Source organism: Diospyros lotus, chromosome 1, assembly GCF_014633365.1.
Source record: "Diospyros lotus cultivar Yz01 chromosome 1, ASM1463336v1, whole genome shotgun sequence".
In the NCBI taxonomy this organism is placed as follows: Eukaryota; Viridiplantae; Streptophyta; class Magnoliopsida; order Ericales; family Ebenaceae; genus Diospyros; species Diospyros lotus.
The window spans coordinates 50,224,312-50,251,402 of NC_068338.1; the positions used below are offsets into that span (position 1 = coordinate 50,224,312).

The window sequence follows — 27,091 nt, forward strand, 5'->3', positions numbered from 1 at the left end:
TCCTCATTGGTTATTTTTTATTTTTCATTTACGACTTCTCATGGGCATTATAAAATAACCTCAAATCACTTTAATAAAGGGGTTTTAGATGATGTTTCATTATCTTGACGATGATATATCTGTGGAAAAGTATCCAAAAGTCACAGCGTTTGAAAGCAAAATTTTTAATTTTAACCATCCCCTCCCTCCACTAACCATAGTGAGTTTTCAAAATCCAATAAATACAAATTTATAATTTTTAAAAAATTATTATTTGTATGACTTTGCCCCATTCATCTATTATCTATATGCATGACTGAGTTCATTCACTTGTCTGCACCACTCCCCCAATAAGGAAAGACCCTCTCCCTTGAGGCACAAATCCCATTCCTTCTTCATCCTCCAACTCCACGCCCGGCCATCGCCGCTTCCATGGCTTCCCTTTCCGTAACGAAAACGGCGGAAGAGCCCACGGCGGAAAATGGAAATGGTGCCAGAAAGCAGCAGCCCAACATCCGCGGCCCCACCTCCGGGAAACACCCGACATACCGAGGAGTTCGGCTGAGGACGTGGGGGAAGTGGGTGTCGGAGATCCGTCAACCTAGGAAGAAGTCCAGGATATGGCTCGGAACTTACAGAACGGCCGAGATGGCGGCTCGAGCTCACGACGTCGCCGCACTGGCCATCAAAGCCCACTCCGCCACGCTCAATTTCCCCGACTTGGTTCACAGGTTTCCCCGCCCCGCCACCACTTCCCCGAAAGACATCCAGGCTGCCGCCGCCAGAGCGGCCGCCGGAGAGTTCTACGATGAACCGGAATCAACGCAAGAACCGGCGACTGGGTCTCAAGTTGGGCAGGATGAAGACGCATTATTTGATCTTCCTGATTTGGAACTGGATTCCAGCGTGAATTATTCTTGTTCGGTGGAGTTCCGGCTGTCGTCGTGGCTGCAGCTGACTGGTTTTCAACTGGAGGAGCCATTCTCGTGGGATCAAAACCAAAACCAGGGAGCTTAACTTTCTTCTTCCTCTACATACAGGGTCTATAATTAAATTCACATTTTACTATGTAATTAATTAGGTTCATGGATTGTGAGACAGAATCCATGGCCGTCTGGCTTGCTGCTCCCGATCTTGAGGCGAAAACGTAAACTAGCCGCTGAGGCATTGTATACTGAATAAGCGCATTGTGTGTACGTATCTAGATGTCTAACACTGAGATATCCTTTGACTTCTGTTGCCAGTGATAGCCTAGCGGTAGTGAAGGTGGCCACCTCGTGTTTGTGGTGGGTTTGATTTTAGTTTATGTGTATTTATTTTATATTATTTTTATTTAAAATAATTTTATTAATTACTTACAAATAAAACATAATAAATTTACTTAAAATACATCTCTTACGCCTTAAAATAGAGAAAATTTAATATTTCATAATTTTAGAATACATATAATAATACAGATATGATGAGAATATTATTATTTTAATAGCAAAATTCATTTAAAGTCTTTCGCAAAGTCATGTCCGTTGGATGATTTTTGCTGGACAGCACTTGGGATGTACCATGTTTGGCCACATAAGAAAAACGAGAGACTCTTTCTCTCCTGCAGATTTGACAGGTTCCTCTTTCCCAAACAGTGCAGCTGAAACTTTTTTCATCCATGAAAAGACTTTTTTATAGGGTGGTAACACAATACAAAATAAGTCTTACTAAATTATGATCCTAATTCATCAGAACATTTCAAAGCATGTGGGTTTGATGTTTAATTAATGAGCTTGCTTGTTCGCAAAATAATCGAAAGAAATTGGTTAATTTACTTTGACTGGGAAGAAGCTATGGGCTATATATATATATATAGCTAGGATGGCATGTGATTGTTGTATTGGGCTATATAGCTAGGATAGTTTTAGCCTCCTATCCTAGTAGAATTTGAAGGTGTTATTGTCTTCTATAAATAAATTGCTAGTACAGGCTAATTTGGTCATTTTAAGTTTTCAACTCGTTTACTTGTGAATAATAAATGGGTGAATATAATTTTTATATATATAACAGTACGATAATTTGAAAAAAAAAAATTTCTCTCAAAATTTGTATTAATAATTTACATTTAGTACTTATTACATTAATAATTTATATTTAATAATTTGTATTAATAATTAAAATTTTTTAATTACTTTAAAATAATAAGTACTAATTACTATAAAATTAATAATAAATTTTATAAATATGATTTTTTCAATACTAATCATGAGTTTTTCAATAAATATTAAATATTTAATTAATTTGTCAATTAATCAAAATAAATACTATTTATAAGGAATATGAATGGACATTTAAAGTATTAATTAAGTCATAGAAAATTGTCGATTAAATAAAATATTATCTTTATATAATATAATAATATATAATATATTATATTAAAGTAAAATAGTTTGTAAATTTTTTTCCCTCAAAAAATCTGTCAAGCTACTTGTTAACTCTAAAATTTGTATTAAATTTACATGAATTTTTTAAGAAATAAAAAATATTGATAGACAACTTGAACTATTGATTAAGTCATAGAAAATTGTTTATTTATTTAAAAAACTTGCATTAAATCAAATGTAGTGATTAATTAATTATTAATTTTACTTTAATAATTATACTATAGTCTTGAAAATATGATATCTTAACAAATTCATAAAAAAATATTTAAGGCTGTCAAATGTTTAGGTTTTTCAATGTTAATTAATATTTAAGATATCACATTTTTAAGATTATGGAATAAATCAAAATTTATATTTTTAAAATTTTGTTATTATTGAAAAACTTATTCTTACTCATATTTAAGAGTTTTAATTTATATTTATAATATAATCAATAAAAAATGACGAACGTACTTGAGTGGATACATTATAAATTTTATAATATTTATTTATAAATAAATATAATATAATAAATAAATAAAATTATAAATATTTTGTCAAGTAACTTACTTAATGTGTTAATTATTTTTTAGCTCATTAAATTAAGAGTGTTTTCTATTAGCATATTGAATAACGAATAATTAATTAAACTTAAATTTTAATAAGAGACTGAATATTAAAATAAAAAAATTGTAATTATCAATTATATTATAATTATTTAAAATAATGAGTTTAATTTTTTATTTTTAAATTAAATTCTCCCGTGTATCGCACGAATTTACCACTAGTTATTGATTATAAGAATTAATCTGTTGTAGCCCCCAGGGCGTAGCACGGTTGGTTGTGGGATGGTAGATAGGTACCCAAGAATTAATCTGTTGTCCTTGTCCACCTACATAATTATTATCTAACATTGATGTGACAATAAATGAATGGGTGTTTGATTATTGGGGGTGTGGGACCTAATTAAGTCCCACACCCTTTATTTATTATTTATTGTCACGTCAATTTCATATAATAGATTAATTTTTGTTAATTATATAATCATATTTAAAAATTATAAATTATTTTATTCATGCCAGATTTAATAATAAGAATATAACAACTACTCTTGGTCCATTGGGCACCAAAAATTCATGATATATGACAACATAGTAAAGTAATAATAAAAGAATTGAATAAAATTAAACCTCATTTTTATTAGAATAATTATGAATTAATGCAAAGAAAATTTATATTTTCTCTTATTTTTTAAACAAGCATGCAAAAGTATCATCGCCTAACATAACACATCATATCTTAAAATTAAATATTCACAAAACAACCAACAATCTATTGTTCAAATGATTTAACTGGTTAAACTTGCCTATTTATTATTTATTTATTTTTAATTAAAAATATAATAATAGTTTAATATATGTAAAATGAGTTTTTTAATAATAATTTAATATATTTAAATTTAATTATTTGTTCTTGTGTTACTTAAAAAAAGTTCATCTTATTTTCTTCTTAATTTGTATAATAAGAGATAATATTATTTAATATATATTTATTTATTTTATAAAAATACATCTCAATTCCACTCCCTTAAAATTCTCGGATTTTCAATTGGATACTCAAAAAAATGGATCGAGTGCACTTACGGCCCAACTTGAGCCCATATATGTAGGACCCGCATATCGGGAATCTCTCTCTCCGTCTCTCTCCTCTCTCTCTCTCAAAGAGGCCTAACCGTCTTCTTTCGAAGCATAAATTATCAGATTACTCCTCGAGCACGAAACCGGACCTTCTTCGGCGGCTCCGATTGGTGAAATCCGGGGCTTCTGTTCCGATCGCCAAGTGAAATTTCAAGTGTTTCCATCAAATTTTGGGTTCCAGATATAATTATCTTCTCCTAATGGTTTTGTCTCAGAAGCTCCACGAAGCGTTCAAAGGGACGGTGGAGAGGATCACGAACCCTAGAACCGTCTCTGCATTCAAAGAGAAAGGCGTCCTCAGCGTCACCGAGTTCGTCCTCGCCGGGGACAACCTCGTCTCCAAATGCCCTACCTGGTCCTGGTAAACCTATATACACTACTACGGGTTCTGGAAAAAAGAAAAAAAAATCATCTTCTACGTTATGCGAATTTGGCTGTGTTTGATGCTTGTCCACTCTGAGTTCTGAATTTGTCTCCAAGTTATTCAAGTCCTTTGCAGACTGGTTGAAAATTAAATTTCAATTAATCAGCCTATGTTGCCCGCAGTAATCATTATTAGTTTGCTACTAGATTAACTGCGAGTTGTATAGACCAACAAAACAAAAGTTCTGTACTTGTTCTGGTTTTTTGAAAAGATGAATTTGGTTAATCATAAGGGTACAGATAAAATCACGTTGTTCCTTATTCCGATTGATGTGACCCGGGCAATTGTGACATTGTTGAGTGAATGCAAGTTGCCTTGAAGTAATATCTGGGGCTTGTGACAATGACACAGTCGATACCTTTCTCTCTGGGGTAGTAGTATAGCTTTTACGCATCTCGATTACGGACATTTTTCTTACCACCCGTTTGCAGTAAACCCTCCTTGAGTTGGGGTGGGTGTTAACCGAACCGAGAACTAACTCAAGCTTCAGGATACTTGTGATGCATTTATCAACTCTAATGGCAAAATCGTGGATGATGGAGCACATGCAGAATCAGCCATTGGAGCACTTAGAATCCTAAACTGGTAGGAAGTAAGGATATTGATCTAACACAGTGGTTTTTTCATTTGTTTATTTATTTTTGATAAATAAGGCAATTTCGGTAAGGAGGTTCTGACTGGGGGAATGCTATATAAAATGGATAGAGACATAATCCTTAATTTGAGTAACCACAAAACAATCTCATCAAGAAAATAAAATTTTCAATATTTATAGATTCTAGCAACCTACTTGTGCATTTGATGCAAAATTTCCTTTTAGCAACCTAGCTCTTGGTCAACATATGTTTTTCTTTCCATTGCTTATTATTTGCTATTTTTGGACAGGGAATCTGGTGAACCAAGCAAGAGGAAGTCATACCTGCCCCCTGGAAAACAATTTTTGATCACCAGAAATGGTAAGTGCATGATATGATATTTTCTTACTTTTAACATCTTCCTAGAGATATCTAATTTTTCCGATGAACTCTCCTATAATTGTTACTCATCATGGTTGCTATGGTTAATTTGTTTGTAACCTTCATATAAGTCTCATTCCTTGTGTGTGTGTATGTATATATATCGACGGAAGTGATCATGTACTTGTCTTGCATTGTTTTAAGGATTTCAGCCATTTGAAAACTCATATGTTCTCATTGAGAATCTCAAAGAACAATCTCTGAATCTGTATAAACACTTGATAAACATCAAGCAAATTTTTTTTTATTATCCATGTCGGTTTCACTGTGGCAATCATTAGTTATCATCTTGTAAGGCCATATTTCTTGGCAGTTTGGCATAATAAATACAGACAAGAAGTTTAATTGTTTAAAAAAGAATTTGTGTGTAGCTGTAGCTCAAATGTATCTTTGATGTCAAAGCAATCTACCGTGCAACTCATCATAAAATCCATTGAATGAGCCCATTCATTGGACAAGTTTGTTAGAAGGTTATCTTCTCTTTTGTCCTATGGGGGCAGGAAAAAATCTAATTGTCATGTGTTAGTTATGTATCAATATGTCAGAACTCTATTTCTGACAAGGAATTCTTTCGCAATTCAATGGAGAATTGAATTGCAGGGGAATTGGGGTGTAAATCAGAAGAATTGAGTGATGAGGGAGAGAACTGAAAGAGAGAGAGAGATCGAAATAGAAGTGTGGAGGGAAAATGAAATCAATACTTTCTCATTCATGCTCAACTTGGCCGCGGGCTTGGCTTTTATAGCCAGCCTTGGCGCCTCATTTTGAGTTTACATTTGAATTATAACTGCTTCTGCTTCTCTTATTACAATAGTGCCTTGTTCTTAACTACCTCCTGTTATTATTACCCAAATGCCCTCCCTTAACTGTGGGACTATGACAACTCCCCTCGGTTAAAGACTCTACTTGTCCTCAAGTAGGTTAGAGTAATCCTGCGGCTTGGGGAAACTGCTGGAGTAGATTCGGCAAGTACGCCCATGTATTATTTTCTAGGTGAAGGTTTGACTAGCGCACCAACACTTGTGTGATGGGTGCCTGTTGTTTGTAGATAATTCTTCTTCCAACAATAGCTATAGGTTCTACCTCTTGCTGGCTACTCTGGGCTGTTGGAGGCAGGGTAGGACTTGCCGGATTGTTGCTGTGCGAAGGTTTTAGAAGTGACACATGAACTACAGGGTGAATGGAAGACTCCCATGGAAGCTGTAACTTGTAGACAACCTTTTCCACTTTTTCAATTACTTCGTAGGGGCCATAAAACTTTGGACTGAGCTTGTTTACTTTGTGGGGTGCTATGGTCTTCAACTGTGCTTGCCTCAACTTCAAATACACTTTGTTCCCCACCTCGAAATCCCTCACACTTATGTTCCTATTCGCAAATTGTTTCATCCGGTTCTGTGCGCAGGCTAACTCCTTATTGAGAGTTTTCAACATTTGTTGTCTTTGGGCAAGGTAATCATCCACTGTGGCCACTGGATTATGGCCCCTTCCCCCCAATGGCATAATAGGTGGTTGGTACTCGAAGAGTGCTTTGAATGGGGTCCTTTTTAGGGAGGAATGATAACTGGTGTTGTACCACCATTGTGCTAGAGAGAGCCATTTATGCCACCCAATAGGATACATTAGACATACACACCTGAGATAGGTTTCTAAGTATCGATTCACTCTTTCGGTTTGCCCCTCGGTCTCAGGGTGATAAGAGGAAGACATATGCAGATGGTTTCCCAAAGACCGCATGAACTCCTTCCATAACAAGCTAGTGAAGACCTTATCCCGGTCGAAAACAATCACCTAGGGCAGACCGTGTAGCTTACCCACTTGATCGAGGAACACTCTGTGTAACATCCCGCCTTACACAGGCGCGTCACTATAGAATCCCGAAAACCCTAGCTTTGCCCGTTTAACTAATCAAGACCCATAATCTTAAAAAGTAAACGAGACATATTATAACGCAGCGGATACATTAACATCCAAACACCGTGGTTCTTACATAGTATTTCCACAACAAATTACGTAATACGAACTACCAAATGATAACAACATTATCATACAATTGTTCATACATAAATCGAAATACATACTAAAGCCTCCAAAAAGATACAACGACTATCAAACTAAACACCATTGGCCCTCAACTGGCCATGTCCTCGCCCTCGCAGCAGTCCTTGACTGGAACATTGAATGTTCCAAGGGCATAACCCAGATTAGATGATAAAACACTAAGTGATGGCATGATATAGTTTACTGAATGCATGAAAGACATACGAGCATGGCATATACAGACAACAACGACAACAACACGTCTAACTTGAGAAATCTCCCTGACATACTCAACCTCCTATGGAAAATCCATTCCACACACCGTTGGGGTTGACCTTGCCGCGACATACTTAATCCTCGAGTGCTTTACCGTGTCACCCGTTCACCTGGATTAACCTTGTCTCATTCTCAAGAAGACCTCATCCCGTCCTCCATGGACATAATCACGACACGAAAATCAATACCCCGATGATATGAAAATCACACGTCATGCATCTACTCTTTTATAAGTAAAAACAGTTGATGCTATATACGACATTTCAATATGCATACGATGCCACAAATACATAAGTAAAATGCCTATGTATAAAATCCCGAGTTCTGGAGGGTATAACCGCTCACCGGAACCAGTTCAATCACATGCAACCTAAGCTCTGGAGGGTAAAATCGCTTTCCTAAACTCACTATACGCACACCAAGACACCTCCAAGACAAGATAAGACTAGAATCAAACCACTCACCTTGAACGTATTCGGATTGCCTCGATCCCCATGCACGCCTCGATTTGCGTGCCAAATCACAAACACTTGAACTTATACTCAACTTCGAGTCACGATACTCCCTAAACATCATATTTAATTAAGAAATCATTAAAATCCATTTTCCTCAAATTTTCCATAATTTCCTTTATTTGTCTCCCAATTTTCACCTCGATAATTTCAAAATAATTATCTTTTCAAACATTTTTCCAAATTTTTCAACATGATAAATCCTAAAATAAATCAAGAAAAATACTAGAAGAAGAAATATCGAAATTGCCCTTGTCACACGCCTAGCGCGTGGGTGCGAGTGAAGTGTGGTGCGTGCAGCCACGGGCCACCTTCTTCCCCAAATTTTCGGTCGCCTGCAGATGCTCCGATGGAAGATCTGATCCCACCCCTTTGAAGCCTTTGAAGAGTCTATCCTAGGGGTACCACTTGCCGACCGAAAGGACACCAGAAAGTGCCCCAAACGGGCTTCTACAGGTGCAGCGGAGGCATTCGCCTCGAGCTTTCCGACCAAGCTTGAATAGCCACCAAACTTGCTCCAATCGATCCGAAATGCTCCAAAATCCTTCTCTTTGCTTTAAGGATCAAAAGCCCCTTAACCATTCTCTTCGATTCACACCAAAATGCGGATAATTTGTTGCCCAAAATTCGAAACCCTCGGCCCCCCTTTTATAGCCAAAATCCGACAACTCCTTGGCCAATCACCGGCCAGAACTTGGCCCCCAAGCTAGCCCACGCTGTATAGAACCTCCCCCAGGCCCTACCGCGGCCATCCCATTGCCGGAGATAGCTCCACGTGCGGTGGAAGGCGGCAGCCGACTTTGGCTTGCTGCGTTCACACCACCATTTTTTGATAAATTGCACTTTAGCCCCATAGTTTCTTCAATTGACATTTCTGCCCTTTTCCTTGAGCCGCTGAACTATCCAATTATACCACTAAGTCCCACAAGCTTGGTACTATTCATTTCATTCTCGAAATTCTTGAAAATTTACCTTTTTGACCTCCCTCGGGCAAATTTAGAAAATTACACTTAGGCCTGACTGGTTGATTTGACCTTAAATCCATTCGTTTCAACCCGAAATCGCTCAAGGGTTGTTTCATACACAAAATCTAAGTTCTCAAGACACTTCATTGATTTTTTGGATATTCCTTACGTCGATTCGGTTTTCTCAGCCCGATCGACAGTTGTACTGGAAACTGTTTCTAATCCCATTTCTTTTGATGCTAAAAATCATAACTCGTATTACTTGTAAGTACTATTACATTTTCCTTAACTATCTCGGGTCTGGGGTACTCCTTCCGGTCAATTCGGTTTCTTGAAACTGTGATAGTGTGCTCTAAAGCCTCATTATCTCAACAATTCCTTTTATACCTTTTGTGAAATACCATTTGTAGCCTCAAAAGATTCCCGGGTATTACACTCTGGCCACTTCCTAAGTAGTAAACGGGTGTGTTAAGCTTATGAAGTGGGTATATTTTGTGAACCTATCAACCGCCACTAACACACAGTCTTTCCCTTCCAACTTTGGCTACCCTTCTACAAAGTCCATGCTGATATTGGTCCATGCTTGATCGGGTATCGGTAGGGGTTGCAATAGCCCCGGGGGGTGTATGTTTTCATGTTTGCATCTGCTGCAAATGTCACATGCCTTGACATATTCCTTTACTGCCTTCTTTAGCCCCGACCAATAAAACAATTGCTTCACCCAGTTGTAGGTATTTAGCTCCCCTGAATGCCCACCCATAAGGGAGTCATGGAGAGCCTTCAGCACTCTCCTCCTTAAGGATTCATCCTCCCCAATTACCAATCTTTCTTTATGTCTTATCATTCCATTTTTAAGAGTAAAGCTCGGTCTACTATTTGGGTCAATGGTGAGTTGTTCCATTAACGTCTTTATCCACTCACCTTGGTTTATAGCTGGAGGTCACTTCCAAGAACCAGTCAAGTGTTAAGGCAATGATAGTCGTTGCTCCCCCTTCCTCCAAACATCTTGACAACGCGTCCGCAACCTTATTTTCATATCCCTTCCGGTATTGGATTATGTAATCTAGCCCCATTAGCTTTGACATCTCTTTTCTCTAAAGGTGTGTATGAAGTTTTTGTTGCAGTAAGAATTGAAGGCTTTCATTATCTGTCTTTATTATGAATCTACCCCCTTCTAGGTAGTGCCTCCATTTTTCTACTACTATTAGGACAACCAAGAGTTCCTTGTCATAAACGCTGAGACCCAAATGTTTGGGGGCTAAGGCTTGGCTAATGAAGGCTAGGGGTCTGCCTCCTTGCGTCAACACTGCTCCCATTCCAAAATCACTAGCATCCGTCTCTAGTACAAAAGGTTGGCAGAAATCTGGGAGACCTAGCATGGGTACCTCACTCATAGCTGCTTTCAATTTTTCAAAGGCTTCTTCTGCTTTATCATTCCAGTGAAACCCATCTTTCTTGAGTAGTTCCATCAGAGGCTTGCTAATGAGGTCATAATCCTTCACAAATCGCCTATAGCACCCTGTAAGGCCCAAGAATCCCCTCAAGGCCTTAACACTGGTAGGTCGCAGCCAAGTAGTCATTGCTGCAACCTTTCTAGGATCAGTACTCACTCCTGCACCAGAGATGATATGGCCTAGGTACTCTACTTGGGATTGTGCAAATGCACACTTAGACTTCTTGACGTACAACTTGTTGAGCCTGAGGACTTGTTGAGTGATCCTTAAGTGCTCTAAATGCTGGGTTATGGTAGGACTGTACACAAGGATGTCATCAAAGAATACTAAAATGAATTGGCGGAGATATGGCTCAAATATTTGGTTCATGAGGGCTTGAAAGGTGGCTGAGGCATTGATTAATCTGAAAGGCATTACCAAAAATTCGTAATGCCCTTGGTGGGTTCTAAAGGCGGTTTTATGAATGTCGTTGGGGTGTATGCGAATCTGATGATATCCTGATCTGAGGTCAAGTTTAGAAAAAACCTTGGCCCCATGTAATTCATCCAATAAATCTTCGATAATAGGTATAGGAAATTTGTTCTTAATGGTAAGGGAGTTTAGTTGGCGATAATCAATGCAAAATCTCCAACTACCATCTTTTTTCTTAACTAGAAGCAAGGGTGATGCGTAAGGACTAGTGCTGGGTCAAATGGCAGAGGAGTGTAACATTTCTCTAACCATCCATTCTATTTCTTCTTTTTGTTTTAGGGGATATCTATAGGATCAGGGGTTGACTGGTTCAACATTGTGTTTCAAATTGATGGTATGGTCTATAGGTCTCGGGAGTCGTAGAGCATTTGATTCCTCAAACAAGTCTCCAAACTCGTGTAGGAGTAAATTAAGTGATTCTAGTTCAGTTACCTCCCAAGGAGTATGAGCTGCCTCTGCGGAATGCAGTGAAGTTGGCTCTCCTCCTCCTTTGTCTTCCTCCACTTCCCAGGCCTGTATAGAGAACAATTGTACCACCTTTCCCCATTTGTTCTTAAGCAACTTGTGCAGCTTCTTGCTTGTAATCATACGGTAGGTGCCTGCTTACACATTACCCATGAGGGTCATCTTCTTTCCCCATTTTTCAAATGTGACCTCCATCTTATTAAAATCAAAACAAATGGGACTAACTTCCCTCGTCCAATCAACGCCTAAGATCATATCACAACCTCCTAATTTGAGAAGGCACAGGTCAACCTCAAATTCTTCCCCCTGCATTTGCCAACAAAAGCCCACACAAGCCGATTTGCACTACACCTTCTGTCTGTTGGCCACGATGATTGATAGAAGATGGGTTCCTGTGAGGCTGCATTTTAGTTTCTTAGTAGTAGCTTCGTCTAGGAAGCTATGGGTGCTTCCACTATCTATGAGGATCATCAGGCTATTCCCCCTTGCCCTGCCTTCCACCTTGATGATCTTTTGGTGGTTACACCCCTGAGAGCATGTAAGGAGATTTCCACCTTCTCTTCTGCTCCTTCCTCCTCTTGACATCCTTCCTCTTCTTCCTCCTTGCCTTCTTCCTCCGTGCCCTCCAATAACAGTAACTGTCATTTACATTGGTGGCCGATCGTATACTTATCCCCACATCAGAAGCAAAGTTCGGCTAATCTCATCTGTTCTCTCAAATTCCATGCGATTGATTGGGGAGGCGCTGGGAGAACCAACCCCTTGTTGCTTTGTCCCCAGGTTCCTCCTTCCTTGGTGTCTCCCCGATTGTTTTGTTGTTGAGGCACAATCTACCATCCTCTATTCACCCCCTTTTGCTTCCTGGCCAATGCTTCTACCGTCGTTTCTTGTAGCCGGGCGCACTCCATGGCTTGTTGAATGGTCAGGGGTCGAAATATTTTAACGGTAGTGCGGATCTCTTCATTTAGGCCACTAATGAAGCTTGATACGAAATACCCCTAAGTCAGAGTGGGGTTCGAGATCAACATGAGGGCCTTCAATTGCTCAAACCTCTACTGATATGCTTGCACCGACCCCCCTTGCTGGAGCTTATTGAACTCCTCTACGATGTCTGTCATTCCCTTCTCCCTGAATCTACCACACAAACTTTCCACAAATTCTTCCCATCGACATTCCTCCCAGGCACCCCTCCAACTCTGGTACCAAGCGTCACTCACATCATTCAAGTAAGCTGTCGCTAATGATACCTTCTGTTGTTCAGCCATATTGTATAAGATGAAAACCTTCTCACATCACCTCATCCACCATCGAGGATTGTTGCCTTCAAACAAAAGAATCTCCATCTTAGGCATCAACGAACTGATCGGATTCGATCCGATTGCAGTGCCTTGTCTCCTCGTCCATCCGTTTTCCTCCGTCATCGGTTGCTCTATTGCTACCTCCGCATATCCCTTCGATCTTAAATGGCCTCCCTGGTCATTGAGAATCGGTTCTGATCATCCTCTTGGGGGAAACTTAGGTGAGATCCTTACCTGAGTCTGTTGCGAGAACATTAGCATAAATTGATGCATTTGATCGCGGAGAGCCTAAGTCTACTCTCGCAGTTGATCCTCTAGTCGCGAGGCTTGTGCTCTACTCTCCTCGCGCCACACATTGACTGCCCCTTCAATCCTCTGTTCTACCGAATTCTCTAGCATCTCCATACGATTCTACATTTCGAAAATGGTGGATGTCACCTGTTGGAGATGCGCCTCCATCTGCTTCATCCTTGTTCCGTCTGCCATAGCCTGATCTGAACGCCCAGGAATTGCTCTGATACCAAATTATCATGACTCTATTTTTGACAAGGAATTCTCTCGCAATTCAATAGAGAATTGAATTGCAGGGGAATTGGGGTGTAAATCGGAAGAATTGAGTGATGAGGGAGAGAACTGAACCGTGGGACTATGACACAATATTGTTGGATAAAGGCTTTTTATTGCCTTACTGGTACATATTTGTTTCTGTTTTAAGTGGGCTTAAAATAGCTATTCATTAATTTACCAGTTGGTAATGTCAAACTGCTGCTCTTTTTCAGTTCCTTGCTTGCGCAGAGCTGTATCAGTGGAAGAAGAATATGAAGCTGCTGGAGGTGAAGTTCTTCTTGATAATGAGGATAATGATGGTTGGCTAGCAACTCACGGGAAACCAAAAGGTAAGATTATTTATTTGAAGCTTGATAAATCTTAAAGTAAACTTACTCAATTTGACATCATGCCTTTGTTATCCAGGAAGCAAATGTAATGAGGAAGAAAATATACCTTCCATGGAAACTTCAGAGAACAGCAAGAAAAATACCATACAGTCAATCTCTTCATATTTTGGAGGGGAGGAGGAGGAAGACATACCGGACATGGCCGAATATGAAGACCCTGACAATCTTATTGAAACAGATCCTGTAAGTTATGAAATGCATTTCCCCTTGGACTACTAACTATTTTGTCTCAGTGTACTGTCTTTATAATGCTTTTGGACTGGTGTTTTAGTAACTTCAGGAGCTATTAGGTCAAGCCTTTCAGACTGATGGTTTAGATTCCTCCTATGCTGGTGGACTCATATTGAAGCTAATAATAGTGTTTTCTTTATCACCTGAATGAGGCCCTGCATCTTACTTTTAGATGTTAAGGATCTACTTATTTTGTTAGTATTTGATGAATTTAGGGGTATTTTAAGTCCTGAGTACAGTTTTTATAATAAGAGTTGTATCTAATTTGGGCTCCATTTCAAAGATGATGAATTTTGATTAAACATGTTCCAAACTTCGGAATTAATTTGTCTCAAGTAAAACAAGCTTAACTACCAAAGTATTCTCCCTTTCTCCCCTGTTAATCAAAAGAAAATGATGCATATCTCACAACATAATTGCTTATAAGACTTCAGAGGATAAGCTAATAGAGTTGCATTAACATAAATTGGTTTATATTAGATGAGAAGATGATCTCACTACCAATGCTGGTTGTAACCTGGCATTAAAGTAATGAATGATACATGCCTTTTTGCATACATGCCCTTATATATGGTTACATTGGAACTGAGAGTAATCCTGGTAGAGAATATCTACCATTTGCGGCAACCAAAAACACGGAAAGAAGTAACCTTTAGTAGTTTCCTCTTGTGTTAGTGCATCAGGGTGTTGTAAATACAGTCCACCTAATGTTGAAATCTTGGTAATGGAATTTATGCTTTGCTTTATGCAGGCAACTCTTCAGTCAGAATATCTTGTGGCTCATGAACCAGATGATGATAATATTCTTCGGACACGAACATATGATGTTAGCATAACGTAAGATAATTATATCATACAGATTCTTCGCAGTGGAGTTTTTTCTGTTGTATGTTGATTAATATCAGTGCCTATCTACTATTTGACATGATTTTTATGTTCTTGTATTATTTACTGTTTATTCCATTTCAGGTATGACAAATATTATCAAACTCCTCGTGTCTGGCTTACTGGATATGATGAGGTTGGTTAAAGAACAATGCCTTCTCTCTTTCTGATAATGCCTCATGGTAATATCAGTTGGATACTCATGTTTGCATGATTCAACTCGTATTGAAATACCGAAATATATGTATTTATATTTATGTATGGAAGAGGCCAAGCCTTGGTAGAAACTTTAAGGTTGCTCCTTTATGACTAAAAGGTCATGTGTTTGAGTTGTGAAAACATTTAGCTTGCAATGTGAGCAAATATTCTTAAAATATTTTGCTCAAATTTTAAACTAATTAGCTTGAGGTTTTCATGGCTAAGAGCTTAATGAAGTCTGAGACAAATCATTATATCCCAGGACCTTTGAATTCTGGCCAACAGTGCAGCAAAGTTGGATTAGAATTTTCATAAGCTGGCCATTGTAAATCCATTCTAACTATTCTTCCAGCGTGTTTTCTGGCTTGAGGATGAGTTAGGATTTCTTGACCTAATCTTCGAAAGATAATGATACATATCAAGGCCCAATAACCTGGGCCATCTACAAAACAGTCTGTCCGAATCTAGTCCTGGACGAAGATGGGCCCTCTGACCCATCTGCTGCTAGCACAAGATCCATAAACACTCCTTCAGCAGCTGCCAAGGTTCTCCTCCAATGGGTGCCGGCTCATTCACAGTAAAGAGCAGAAAGTCAAGGATTCAATTTTCCAGCTTCTCTCATTAATCCATCTCTCATCTTCCCCATGCCACTAAGGAGTTATTGACCTATATCCCCCATGAAATCACCAGAACACTAGGCATTTAAGCTACCTAAGGTCCCTAGGTGTGTTATAATTCCCATAAACATTCAATGTAATCATGGCTTCTCTCCTATATAATGGAAGACATGACCAGTCATTTTACAGCTTTTGAATCTTTGAAGAATCCAGATTATTAATCTATATCAGTCCTTTTTTATCACTTGCTGTTGAAGTGTGGCGAAATTCCCAGCTCTTATCTAAGTGCAGTTGCCTTGCATTATCACTTAGTGGCAAGTTGCTTGTTTCTTATTTTCCCTCTTACTCGACTGCACTGTTTTTGTTATTCGACTATCCACTTGCGTTAATCAACTATCCTGTTTTGTGCTACACGACTACCTCAACCCGATTTATTTTTCTATCAGATAATTTCTGTAGTATCATTGTAAAAAATTTAAGTAAATAATATTTTCGTGGCCAAATGTTAATTTGGGATGCATAAGAAGCAGATCTTAATAGAATTGCTGGGTGTGAGATGCACGCGAACATCTCACACTCAGAGACTTGCAGATCAGGGATTGAATGTTTGCATGTTAGAGTTTTGAAGTCTTTCTTGCTTAAGTACTTAAGCATAACAGAATAAATAATAAAAAAAAAAAACACTTTTGGGCTTCATAGTATTATATCTTATTTTGGTTTCAGAAATCCAATATCTTTTTGATGTGGGGAAATGATATTTTATAACTTATTTCTGGTCCTGTAAGTTAAGCTAATGAACTAAATTTGAGTTGTTTATTTGCCGAGTGCTCTTTTTTTCCATGCAGTCTAGGATGCTTTTGCAACCAGAGCTTGTACTTGAGGATGTTAGCCAAGACCATGCGCGGAAAACGGTGAGAGGATGGTAACTTAACAAGTATTACAAAATATCCTTCAGTTATACAACATGTCAAGCCTTAATCCCACTGCGTGGAGGCAGCTACATTAATTTTAGTTTACCAGTGATTTCTATCTATAACCTTTTCTTTTAAGGCCCTTACAACTCATATTGCACCCAAGAGTCTCTTACCAAGTTTTTCTTAATCTTCCTCTACCTCTTTGCTACATTCTTGTTTCACTACATCCATTCTCTTCACAAGGGCCTGTAATGAGCTTTTATTTTCACTAAAACTTTATTATGGAAAATTTTAGTCTAGACTCTCCATTTTTAGGGTCTGCATAGGGGGTGTTTGGCTTACCCTTTTTTTTAGCAGCTTTTAAGCTATGTAAAGTTAAAAAGTTGGGTAGCGTTTAAGTTAATAACGTGTTTGTATAAATGTACTTTAAACTATCAGTTATATAGTTATGTGGTTGGTTTGAAAGAGCTAAAAAACTATCAGAACTTGACAAAAAGACTAAAATAGACATGTTGCTAAATAATATAAATAAAATGCATAAAAATAAAATATAAATTGATGTCTAACTGATAAAATTTTACCATTAGATGTTGATAAATATACACAATTATTAAAAAATATTAATACAATATATGTATATGTTAAATATAAAAGTGGTTGTTAAATATATATATATATGTACACACATAGCGATGGGGACGCTGGCAATGGAGGAGGCAGCTAACGATGGAGAAGCTGATGGAGGTGGCGGATAATGGTGACAGACATGGAGCAGGCAATGATGGAATGGGGATGGGGTTGGAGGCGACGGCTAGCGGTCGCCATGGAGGAGATGGAGGCGCCAACGACAGAGAAGTTGGGGATGGGTCTGGAGGGAGATAAGGCAGAGAAAGGAGAAGGGATAAAGTGTGTAAATATTTGGAATGTTTGAGGGTAAATTTGTCATTTGTTTGGTCAACGCAATAAGAAAAGCTGGGGAGAGGGGGAGCTTTTTTCAAATGTTGTTGAATTAGTTTAAAAGTTAGGTAGCGTTTAAGCTGTTAAATATTGCCAAATGCATCAGAAAAATAAGTTACGTAGCTTATAAGCTATTGAAATAGTTTATAAGTGGTCAAATCAGTAAGCCAAACACCCCCTTAGTTGTGGAAAATGATTTCCAATTTTCTATAAAATCTCTAATTTTCATTTTCAATAAAAAATTTGAAACATACATTCAAATGTTAGAAGTGCAAAAAAGTAATTTTCAATCTAAAAAATTGGAACATATGTTAAAAAGAAAGAAAAGAAGAGATGTTTTCCTTTGTGTAACGATGTTAAAGAAAGAGATTGAGATCATTAGGGGAAAATTTTGTAGAGAACCCGAATCTCCAAATTAGTAAGGAAAACTTAGAAAACTAATTTTAGGGTTTTTTTTTTTCAAGTTCAGTTCAATTTTGGTAAACTGCATTTTCCAAATCTCCATTTTCTACCTGGAAATTTTTTGTACTTGAACAAGTTTTCTAATGTTTCACTTTTTGTTGAATAATTTTGTGTAGTACTGGGGCTGTTTTCCACAACTGAACGGCTTCTTATGTCCACGTGATTTCTGTAACATAGGAAGCTTATTCTGTTCTCAGACAAGCTCTTTCCCATAATGATGGAAGAGCAAGTCTGGAGTGACCTCAATTGGAGGCCATGGGATGAGACTACTTCTAGCACACATGCTGGGAATTCCTATCTGAATGTGATGTCTGAAGATTCAGGCATTCATGTTGAACATGACACAAGACTTAAAAAGGGGACCCCAGTGCATAAGGCTCCCAGCTTTGTGAGGGTTGAAAGAGGATTTTTCTTATATGCAACCTTACCTTTACTTCATAAAGAGGCAGTTTCTACCATTTGGACCCGTTTTACTGTTTGTCATAAAGAACCAACCTTTTTTCCCCTAACAAATGGGGCTTCTAAACCCCAATTGCTTGTGTCGTAAAATTTTTGGACTTAATAGAAGTGCCTTGCGCTAAAATTTTAAAAAGTCTACACATGGCCCCCCTCTCCCACCCTCCCTTTTGCAAGCTTTTCTTTTTGTTTTTGCGGAACTCTATCTTGCTCCTTCAAGCTTTATTTCAAGTGATTTCCTCTTTGCATTCTTGAGGTAGAACTATAATGTGCTTTGTCTATTACATTTTTCTATGTTTGCTTTTGCTTTTTAGCTGAGTTTCTTAACGATATCTAAACCCTTTCTGAACTTAGGTAACTATTGAAGACCATCCCCACTTGCCCGGTAAACATGCATCTGTTCATCCATGCCGACATGGTGCTGTGATGAAGAAAATTATTGATGTTCTGATGTCACGTGGAGTTGAGCCAGAAGTTGACAAGTATTTTTTTCCCGTACAGTGCAAAAAAGCACTTTGATTGAACTTCTATTTTGTTTGTGAGATCATGGTAGCAGTGTGTTAGATTGGGTTACATTGATGGCCTGTGTTTACAATGATAGCCTGAATCTCAAGTTGATCGGTTGGTTAAACTTCAAATTGTGGCTTTGGTCAGTAGTTGCAAGACCTCCCGTTCCACATCTTTTCCATGTGTTGGATTCATTCATTTGATTGATCTGATGTAACATAACACTAGAATGAGAGGTAGATAACATAATTGGCCTGTTTCTGATAGAGTCGTGGACTATTTCAGCTAGATTAGCCCACAATTTAGTTGGAAAGCACTTTGATTGAACTTCTATTTTGTTTGTGAGATCATGGTAGTAGTGTGTTAGATTGGGTTACATCAGTGACCTGTGTTTACAACGATAGCCTGAATCTCAAGTTGATCAGTTGGTTAAACTTCAAATTGTTGCTTTGGTCAGAAGTTGCAAGGCCTCCTGTTCTATATCTTTTCCATGTGTTGGGTTCATTCATTTGATTGCTCCAAAGTAACATAACACTAGAATGAGGGGTAGATAACATAGTTGGTCTGTTGCTGATAGTCATGGACAACTAGATTAGCCCCGCAAGCTCTTTTTTGATAGCAGCATGATACATCAGGCTGGAATCCTGACTAATGTGAAATTGATGCAAGATTATCTATCTAAGGTCTTGAAACTGAGTGATTACTGGATATTTTGGCTGGTGGATAACAAGATTCTATATTTTTCAATAATAACTTCAAGCTGATTACTGCTGAGATTTAGCTTATTTATAGAAGTTGTTCTTTCTTTTTTTGTGAAGTTCTGAAGTTTATTTTCTACTCTACCATATCCCCCCTCATTTGAAATTTAATCTTGGGCATTGACTTTTTATAGGTACCTTTTCCTATTCTTGAAATTTGTGGCTTCTGTGATTCCTACTATTGAATATGATTACACCATGGACTTTGATCTTGGCAGCTCCAGCACATAGTTAAAGGTATGTGGCAATAAGTAAGATCCTGTTTTCTTAGTTGCCATCTTCTTAATGTTTGTTAACTTCTACTCATTCATGAGGAAGTTATACCCCCCAACCATCTGGTAGCAGTTGGGAGAATAGATGTTTGTGACCTAGTGCCCTTTTATTGGCCCTTGAGATTCTGAATCCAAGTGTGAAGTATGGTCTGTCCATTACCTTCATAATCGGAATATCTGTGCAGTATTTGTCATGACGACTCAAATCCCCATTCTTGTTTTGGAATTCATTTGTCAAAGGATTCAACTGGTGGAAGAAATATTTTGAAGTCAAACCTTTCTCAAATTTGCACATCTTGTCTTGTACTGAAGTGAAACTACAAGTAGCCAATGGGAATGAATTTCCATAGTGAACTGATGGTCCCATGCCTTCAACTTTTGTCTTACACATGTAGAGCCAGGTCTTTTTGGTTCTACCCTTACCTTTCCTTTATTTTGGGGTGTGCATGATACTTGGGCTGGTGGAGTTGGAAATGTAACAAAAATTGCCAACTTTGACCTTAGCCCAAGTATTACATTTGGTTATTTATTAGAATTCCTCTTTGGAGGGAATTGATCGATTGCTAGTGCAGACAATTTTGGAAGGTACAGTCAAAAGGTATGGTTTAGGTTTCATTGGTATATTGGCAGCATCTGGCTAATTCATGTGCCTATGCAAAAAATGCAGGAATTAATTCTTTTACTAACATGACTTGTAGCACATTATTGCTTCTGCCCCATATTTGTTTTTGAATGATGGTCTTTTCCTCTTGTCTTTTGTCTCTGAACCAGATGGAAGCTGCAAACCTGACGTAAAGATAACAAGTTCGGTTGATGCTGTGCCGGTGTGCTGAAACTCCCCACCCTGCCGCAACCATTAATCCTGTACATATCATCATCATCTAAATAAAGCCTGTTTGAAACCTCACTTTTAATGATCCATTTAAACTTCTGGTTTAGTTGTATGAAACTGCTCGGTGGATAAATTAACTTGGTTCAAGCGTTTGTTTTAGTTGTGAAATTGTTAACATGCCCATGTATAGGTTTCATAATTGTGAATTGGTTTGTTTGGTTCCATTTCTCAATTTGGCAGGCTCTGCTTTTCAGGTGAATAATAGACCACAAAATATCCTTAAAAAGGATTCGTTGTGTTCTCAAGTTGGGAGGCCTTCTTTTGCAACTTGAAAGAAGTTATTGTTTGCGCCATGCTCTCTTTTTTGGTAATGTTTCTTTTTTTTCTCCCGGTGTTTTGGATGAGATAATGTGCTTTGACTAAATAAAAATGATCAGAAAATCAAAAACAATTTTTAAAACCAAGGGCAAATAAGATGGATGATGACAAGCAAGCTGTCATTGCGACATATATAATGATGATAGATAGATAGATTATGGATTGTGTGGGCTGGGGAGGGGAGGGAGTGAAGCACTGGCTGAGGATGGTTCGTGTAATGCGAGTACTAAAGTTGTCTGAGCCTTGCTTTATTAATTATTTCGTATGGAAACTCCCTGGTGGAGCTTTGATTGTATGGTCCAAGCCCACGTATTATCATATCCAATTGTACATATCCGTACCCTCTGTAGAATTCACATGGACCTGTCTCTATCTCTCTTGGATCCTCCCTCCTCCTATGTAAAATCCCATCCTTTATTCAACCTTGGTCCTTTTCAATACAAGAGAATAATGGTGCCTACTTTAATTCTTGCTTTTTAGGCATCCAAAAGAGAGAGTAACTTTTATAATTAGACGAGATTTCTTTACTTAATTCACACAGAGGACAGCCAAAGTTGAGTTTTTTTACCTATATAACCATAATAATAATAATAATATTGTATCCATCCTGGATTTCATCAATTATATAAATTTTAGATTAGTAATTATTTGTTAAGAAGTCTTGTTGCGTGATGTAGTAAGTTTTACGTTAACTACCCTGTTATTTAATGCAATCCTCTTCTTTTAACAAGCCTTCAAATTGATTGTAAAGATAAGTTCACATGAAAAAAAGCCAAAAACAAGGAAGGAGACATGTCTATAATATTAAATGTAAATGTAAATGTAAAAGTAAAATTTACATTAATTTAGTAACTTTCTTGTAGACATGTCTATAATAGGAGAGGGTAGATGTGGCAAAGAGCATGTTACTGGAGCTCTCTATAGAGTGAGTATTATATAAAGCCACTCTCTGCCGTCGTCCCCTTCGCATACCCCGATCAAACCTGCACACACGCACACACCCGGAGATGACGAAGGTGCCGAGTGGGCGTCTCTGCGCGGCAATAATGATCGCCGTCTTCCTCTCTGCCGCCGCCGGAGACTCGGTAAGTATCCCTCCATCAACCACACAATTAAACTTTTTCCTTTTCACTTCTCATTTCTTATGACCAGATCTCCCACCACCTCCGGATCGGAGGATCGTAAATATGATCGATCACTGCTGAATAACACAGGCAGCCATTAGATCATGAACAATGCTACTCATATTCTGATTCCTATTTTATCATCTATCATGGATCTTTTTTTTTTTTCTCTTTCTGATTCATGTTCTTTCTCATCAAAAGTTGTATAAAATTTAATCATCTTACACTTGCCTCGTGTAAAGACTGGTTAATTTGGAATGAAATAACCTAATCTCGGTTAATCTTTACGTCCAAACTCTGATTCTGCATTTATATTCTTAATTTAAATTCTTTCACATTTAATCGTCGTTCATCCAAATTCCATCTTACAAAAGTTATTTTGGCAAAATTTTACCAAAATAACGAAGAAGATGCGGTAGGTTTGGCTAACCTCTTCTCCGATCCTTGTCGAGAATATCAACATCAGATTGTTAAATTAAAGCATAAATGTTTTTTAATTTTATTACAGGATGAGTGTGTGTACACGCTGTATGTCCAAACAGGGCAAGGCGTAAAATCAGGCACGGACGCCAAGATCAGCGTAATCCTAGGCGATTCCAAGGGTCGATCGGTGTGGGTCCCGGACCTCGAGGCCTGGGGCCTAATGGACCAGAAGCACGACTACTTCGAGCGGGGCAACCTGGACATCTTCACCGGACTGGGCCCATGCATCGGCAAGCCACTGTGCCGCCTCAACATTACCTCCGATGGGTCGGGGAAACACCACGGCTGGTTCTGCGAGTACATCGAGATCACCTCCACTGGGCCCCACAAGGACTGCAGCCAGACCATCTTCTACGTCGACCAGTGGCTCGCCACTGATGCTCCGCCGTTCCAGCTGACGGCGGTGCTGGATGGGTGTGGCAGACTCGGCCAGGGGGAGACTGGGCCGTTTGCCGTGGGTCGGCCCGCTGGGTCTGCCTCGGAATAATTTGGGCCCTCGTAGGAATTTGAACGGTTTGAGTTTTTGTGCTTTCTTGTAGTGTGATATCGGAGCTTTTAAGTTTTATCAGGGAGTATTCCCTATTCCGTTTGGCTACGTATAATTTAGTATGATTAAATAAATCTGTATAATTTACTATGATTAAATAAATCTGTTTAAAACTTGTTATAATATTTAATTTTTATTAAATTTATTGGTACTTTACAAAAATTTGCAGCTAAACCAAACACCACCATGAAGCTCTAATTCACAAATTTTTCATTTGAATCCATTTTATGATTATTGTTATCCAGATGCAACAATGAGTTTATTTGACAAAAAATGTTGTTGTCAATCTGTCTAACTCTGCAAAGAAGAAAACAATTAGAGGTATGGGAGAGTCTCTGCACAAACACTTTGATATTTAAGTCAGACGTTGAGAGATAAAAATTTGATATTAGTATTTACGCCAATATCAGAGATGTGCTTTTTTTATAAAATGCTTTGGCGATGTCACATGATCTTCCTGTGAGTCCCAAGGGACAGAAGAGGTTGCGAGTCGTTGGGTGTCGCGAACCTTGTACAGCCACGGCCCACGGGCTCTTCGCATGCTTATTTGGGCCACGAGGTGTCTTTCTCCACTCTAAGAATAGTATTTACACCAATATAGTGTGTTTTTAAAATTAGTTATATACTATTTCTAATTATAAATATATTCCTAACTTTAAATGTAATCATTTTAACTAAATTTACTGTCACCTTAAAATTGAACTGTCTTTGACTTATCAAAAATCTAAATTCCCAATTTTTAGAGGAAAAAATTTATAAAAAAAATTAGTACATTTTTTAAGAATGAATTTTTTTTTGATAAAAGTCACAGCTCACAAGAGGTTTTAGAATCATTTTGAATCCAAAGAGACCAAAAACCCAAAACAGCCCCAAAAGCTTCATAAAAATAGCATATTAGTCTCAAAAGTGAAACGTCTAGAGGTGAATAAAAGTTTGGTTAAATTGAATTCATCGAATTTGTTAGTTTGGTTTGATTATTTTATTACAAAAGTTCGGTTCAGTTATTTTTATTGAGAAGTTCGATTTTTAATTTTTGATTTGGTTTTTTGTTTAAAAAAATCAAACTAATCAAATCAACAAAAACGACCGTTTTGAGTGCAATATAAAATAAATATACATGACAAAAATGAAAAACAAAATGGCAAAATGATCGAATCCCCTTGCGCCTAACCTTCAGCCCTTTCCTTTTCCCTTTCCCTTCATCTCAAACTCTCTGGCAGCCTATCTCTCCCTTTAATGAATATGCCAACACTAACATCGACACCGACGTTGACTGTGCTAGCCTAGGTTGTACAGAAATGGAAACGGGAGACGTTTTCAATAAGAAACGGAAACGCAAAATCGGCATTTTTAAAAAAAGTAAGAAACGGAAACGCGGGGTAAACTATAAATTTTAAAAATATAAGGGTTTTTTTATAAATATAATTTTTAATAAAAAAATAAAAAAATATTTAAACATAAATAATAAAATAAATTTTATAATGTATTACAAACATATAAAAATATATATATGCTGTTAGGTTCATATATATATATATATATATATATCTTTGCATGTATATTTATGTTGCATCTTTGCATATGTATACATAAATAAATATATATATGATTGCTGGGTGCCAGAAACTAGGGATGTGAGCATAAATAAATATATATATATATGACTGCTGTGTGCAACGGATGTGCGCAATCTGGGCGCAAGAAACGCGTTTCTGACCAGAAATGCGTTTCTGGTTACATTTCTTAAATTCTGAAACGGCCCAAAACTTTTTAAAAATTACACAAACGGCTCGAAAAACGTTTCAAGCCGTTTTTTCCGTTTCCGAAACGGGAAACAGTTCGAAAATGCCAAAACGGCGCCTCCGAGCCGTTTCCGTGCTTCACAGGTGCTAGCCTGTCGATGCCAGTGGCCCATTCGGTAAGTTTTTCAACAACTTCTTATAGGTGGATATTCTACTTTAAAACTTAAATCTATTAAAAGCCAACCATTAGATCCTTTCAATTTTTTGGGTACGTGAGTCACTAAGTCAAAGTAAATCTGATGGTCGATTCTAATCGTCGGAATTTGCCATAGATGGTGGCCGGCGACGTTTTTCCATAAACGTGTTTTGATTTTTTTTTACCATAAAATTAATTTTTAGATTTACAAAAAATCAACTGTTATATCAAATTCATTTTTGGATATATGAACCATTGCGGTTGGAGGAATCCGATGATCGGTTTCAATAATTGGAATTGTTGGGCGACTAGGTGGTCGGCGACAACAATAAAGCCAAACTAATGTTCAATCTCTTCGGTTATTTTGTGAGTTAGTTCGGTTTTCAGTTCGATTTGATTACTACGGTTTAGATTTCAATTGGTTGGAGTTAGTTAATCGGTTCAGTTTGGTTATTACATGTAGTTCTGTTATTCGGTTAATAATTTTCAATAGGTTCACTAATCAAAACGACTATTTGCACACTCCTACAAACGTCATTTTTGAGTTATTAAGAAAGTTTCATAACAAGAGTAAGTAAAAAATGTGTCCAATCAGATTTATGAGGGGACATTATTTTTAAATAAAAAATAAATATCAGTTGTATTTAGCTATTATTTTATTTTAGAATAAATTTCAAACTTTACTTTTAAGATTAATCTAAATTATACCAAGAATTCACGTGTTTTAAAAATGTCGCTATTTTTTTTTTTGTTGTTGAATAAACCGAGTCAATTGACCATTTTACTCATATACATAAACTAATTTTCTTTATCTTTATTTCTCTCTTTTCTCTTGCATGTTAACAATTATTTTCTATCAATGACTAACTCTTTCTTTATCATCTCATTTTCTTTTGCAAAAACCCCCCATTATAACCCCAAACATTAGCTAGTGGTGGTTTCAAATGTTAGTGTTATGTGCCATAATGCTAAATTTGGATGACATCTAACAAACGTGTAACTTGTCATATTCATTATATCTTTGTATATATTTATAAAATGCAAGTTTTCTTCATTTATGAGGTCTCTAGTTTAGCACATTAATGAGTCCCTAAATATTCTATTTCGAAATCTTATTCTCAAGGTGTTGAGCTTGTATGACAGGATTATCTGATAACATGATGTCTTAAACTATTTCTAATCCTTAGATTATTTGGATGGGAACTCCGATTAGTACTGTCTCATTTAGTATAAAAGACAAATGTGAGGGTGGTGTATCACACACCACGTGATATGAGATATTGTCAGTAGACCTATGGGTAGTTGTTAGGGAACAACTAGCCAAATATAACGAGGATGATGGACCACATGGTATGGTGGATACTAGTTTTATCGCCAGGCTGCGATTGTGTGTTGATCTTTGGAGTTGAACTAGCACGATTGTTTTGTATATTGATATGTGAGATTTGTTAATGAGTTGAACCATCCAATTGGGATAAAGGTAGAGAGGTTCATTTATGTGGTTCTGTATTGCTAGTATACGGAGATAGGTGTTGAGAATAGAATCTGTCACCCTCATCGGTAATTGATGAGGTGAACGT

General features: G+C 37.6%; 3 protein-coding genes across 3 annotated transcripts; all 3 read left to right on the top strand.

Moving 5' to 3' along the window:
* The first annotated feature begins 339 nt into the window (after positions 1–339).
* Positions 340–1,243, top strand: LOC127789637 (ethylene-responsive transcription factor ERF039-like). Its single transcript, XM_052318576.1, has one exon. It carries the CDS (start codon positions 412–414, stop codon positions 994–996), a length of 585 nt encoding a protein of 194 aa, XP_052174536.1. The 5' UTR covers positions 340–411; the 3' UTR covers positions 997–1,243.
* A 2,831-nt stretch (positions 1,244–4,074) lies between these two features.
* Positions 4,075–21,222, top strand: LOC127789576 (autophagy-related protein 3). Its single transcript, XM_052318512.1, has 10 exons — positions 4,075–4,439; positions 5,388–5,458; positions 13,776–13,892; positions 13,969–14,135; positions 14,935–15,020; positions 15,153–15,204; positions 16,729–16,794; positions 19,027–19,154; positions 20,072–20,174; positions 20,981–21,222. Exons 1-9 carry the CDS (start codon positions 4,279–4,281, stop codon positions 20,166–20,168), a joined length of 945 nt encoding a protein of 314 aa, XP_052174472.1. The 5' UTR covers positions 4,075–4,278; the 3' UTR covers positions 20,169–20,174; positions 20,981–21,222.
* A 1,121-nt stretch (positions 21,223–22,343) lies between these two features.
* LOC127789663 (PLAT domain-containing protein 3-like) lies at positions 22,344–23,714 on the top strand. The gene is made up of 2 exons (XM_052318610.1): positions 22,344–22,504; positions 23,052–23,714. The coding sequence occupies exons 1-2, from the start codon at positions 22,427–22,429 to the stop codon at positions 23,511–23,513; spliced, it is 540 nt and encodes a 179-aa protein (XP_052174570.1). The 5' UTR covers positions 22,344–22,426; the 3' UTR covers positions 23,514–23,714.
* The last annotated feature ends 3,377 nt before the right edge of the window (positions 23,715–27,091 follow it).

Coding starts and splice junctions, on each gene's coding strand:
- LOC127789637 (XM_052318576.1), top strand. CDS start 412: ATGGCTTCCCTTTCCGTAACGAAAACGGCGGAAGAGCCCACGGCGGAA.
- LOC127789576 (XM_052318512.1), top strand. CDS start 4,279: ATGGTTTTGTCTCAGAAGCTCCACGAAGCGTTCAAAGGGACGGTGGAG. Junction 15,205..16,728: donor GGCTTACTGGATATGATGAG/GTTGGTTAAAGA, acceptor TTTTCCATGCAG/TCTAGGATGCTTTTGCAACC. Junction 16,795..19,026: donor AAGACCATGCGCGGAAAACG/GTGAGAGGATGG, acceptor TTCTGAACTTAG/GTAACTATTGAAGACCATCC.
- LOC127789663 (XM_052318610.1), top strand. CDS start 22,427: ATGACGAAGGTGCCGAGTGGGCGTCTCTGCGCGGCAATAATGATCGCC. Junction 22,505..23,051: donor CTGCCGCCGCCGGAGACTCG/GTAAGTATCCCT, acceptor ATTTTATTACAG/GATGAGTGTGTGTACACGCT.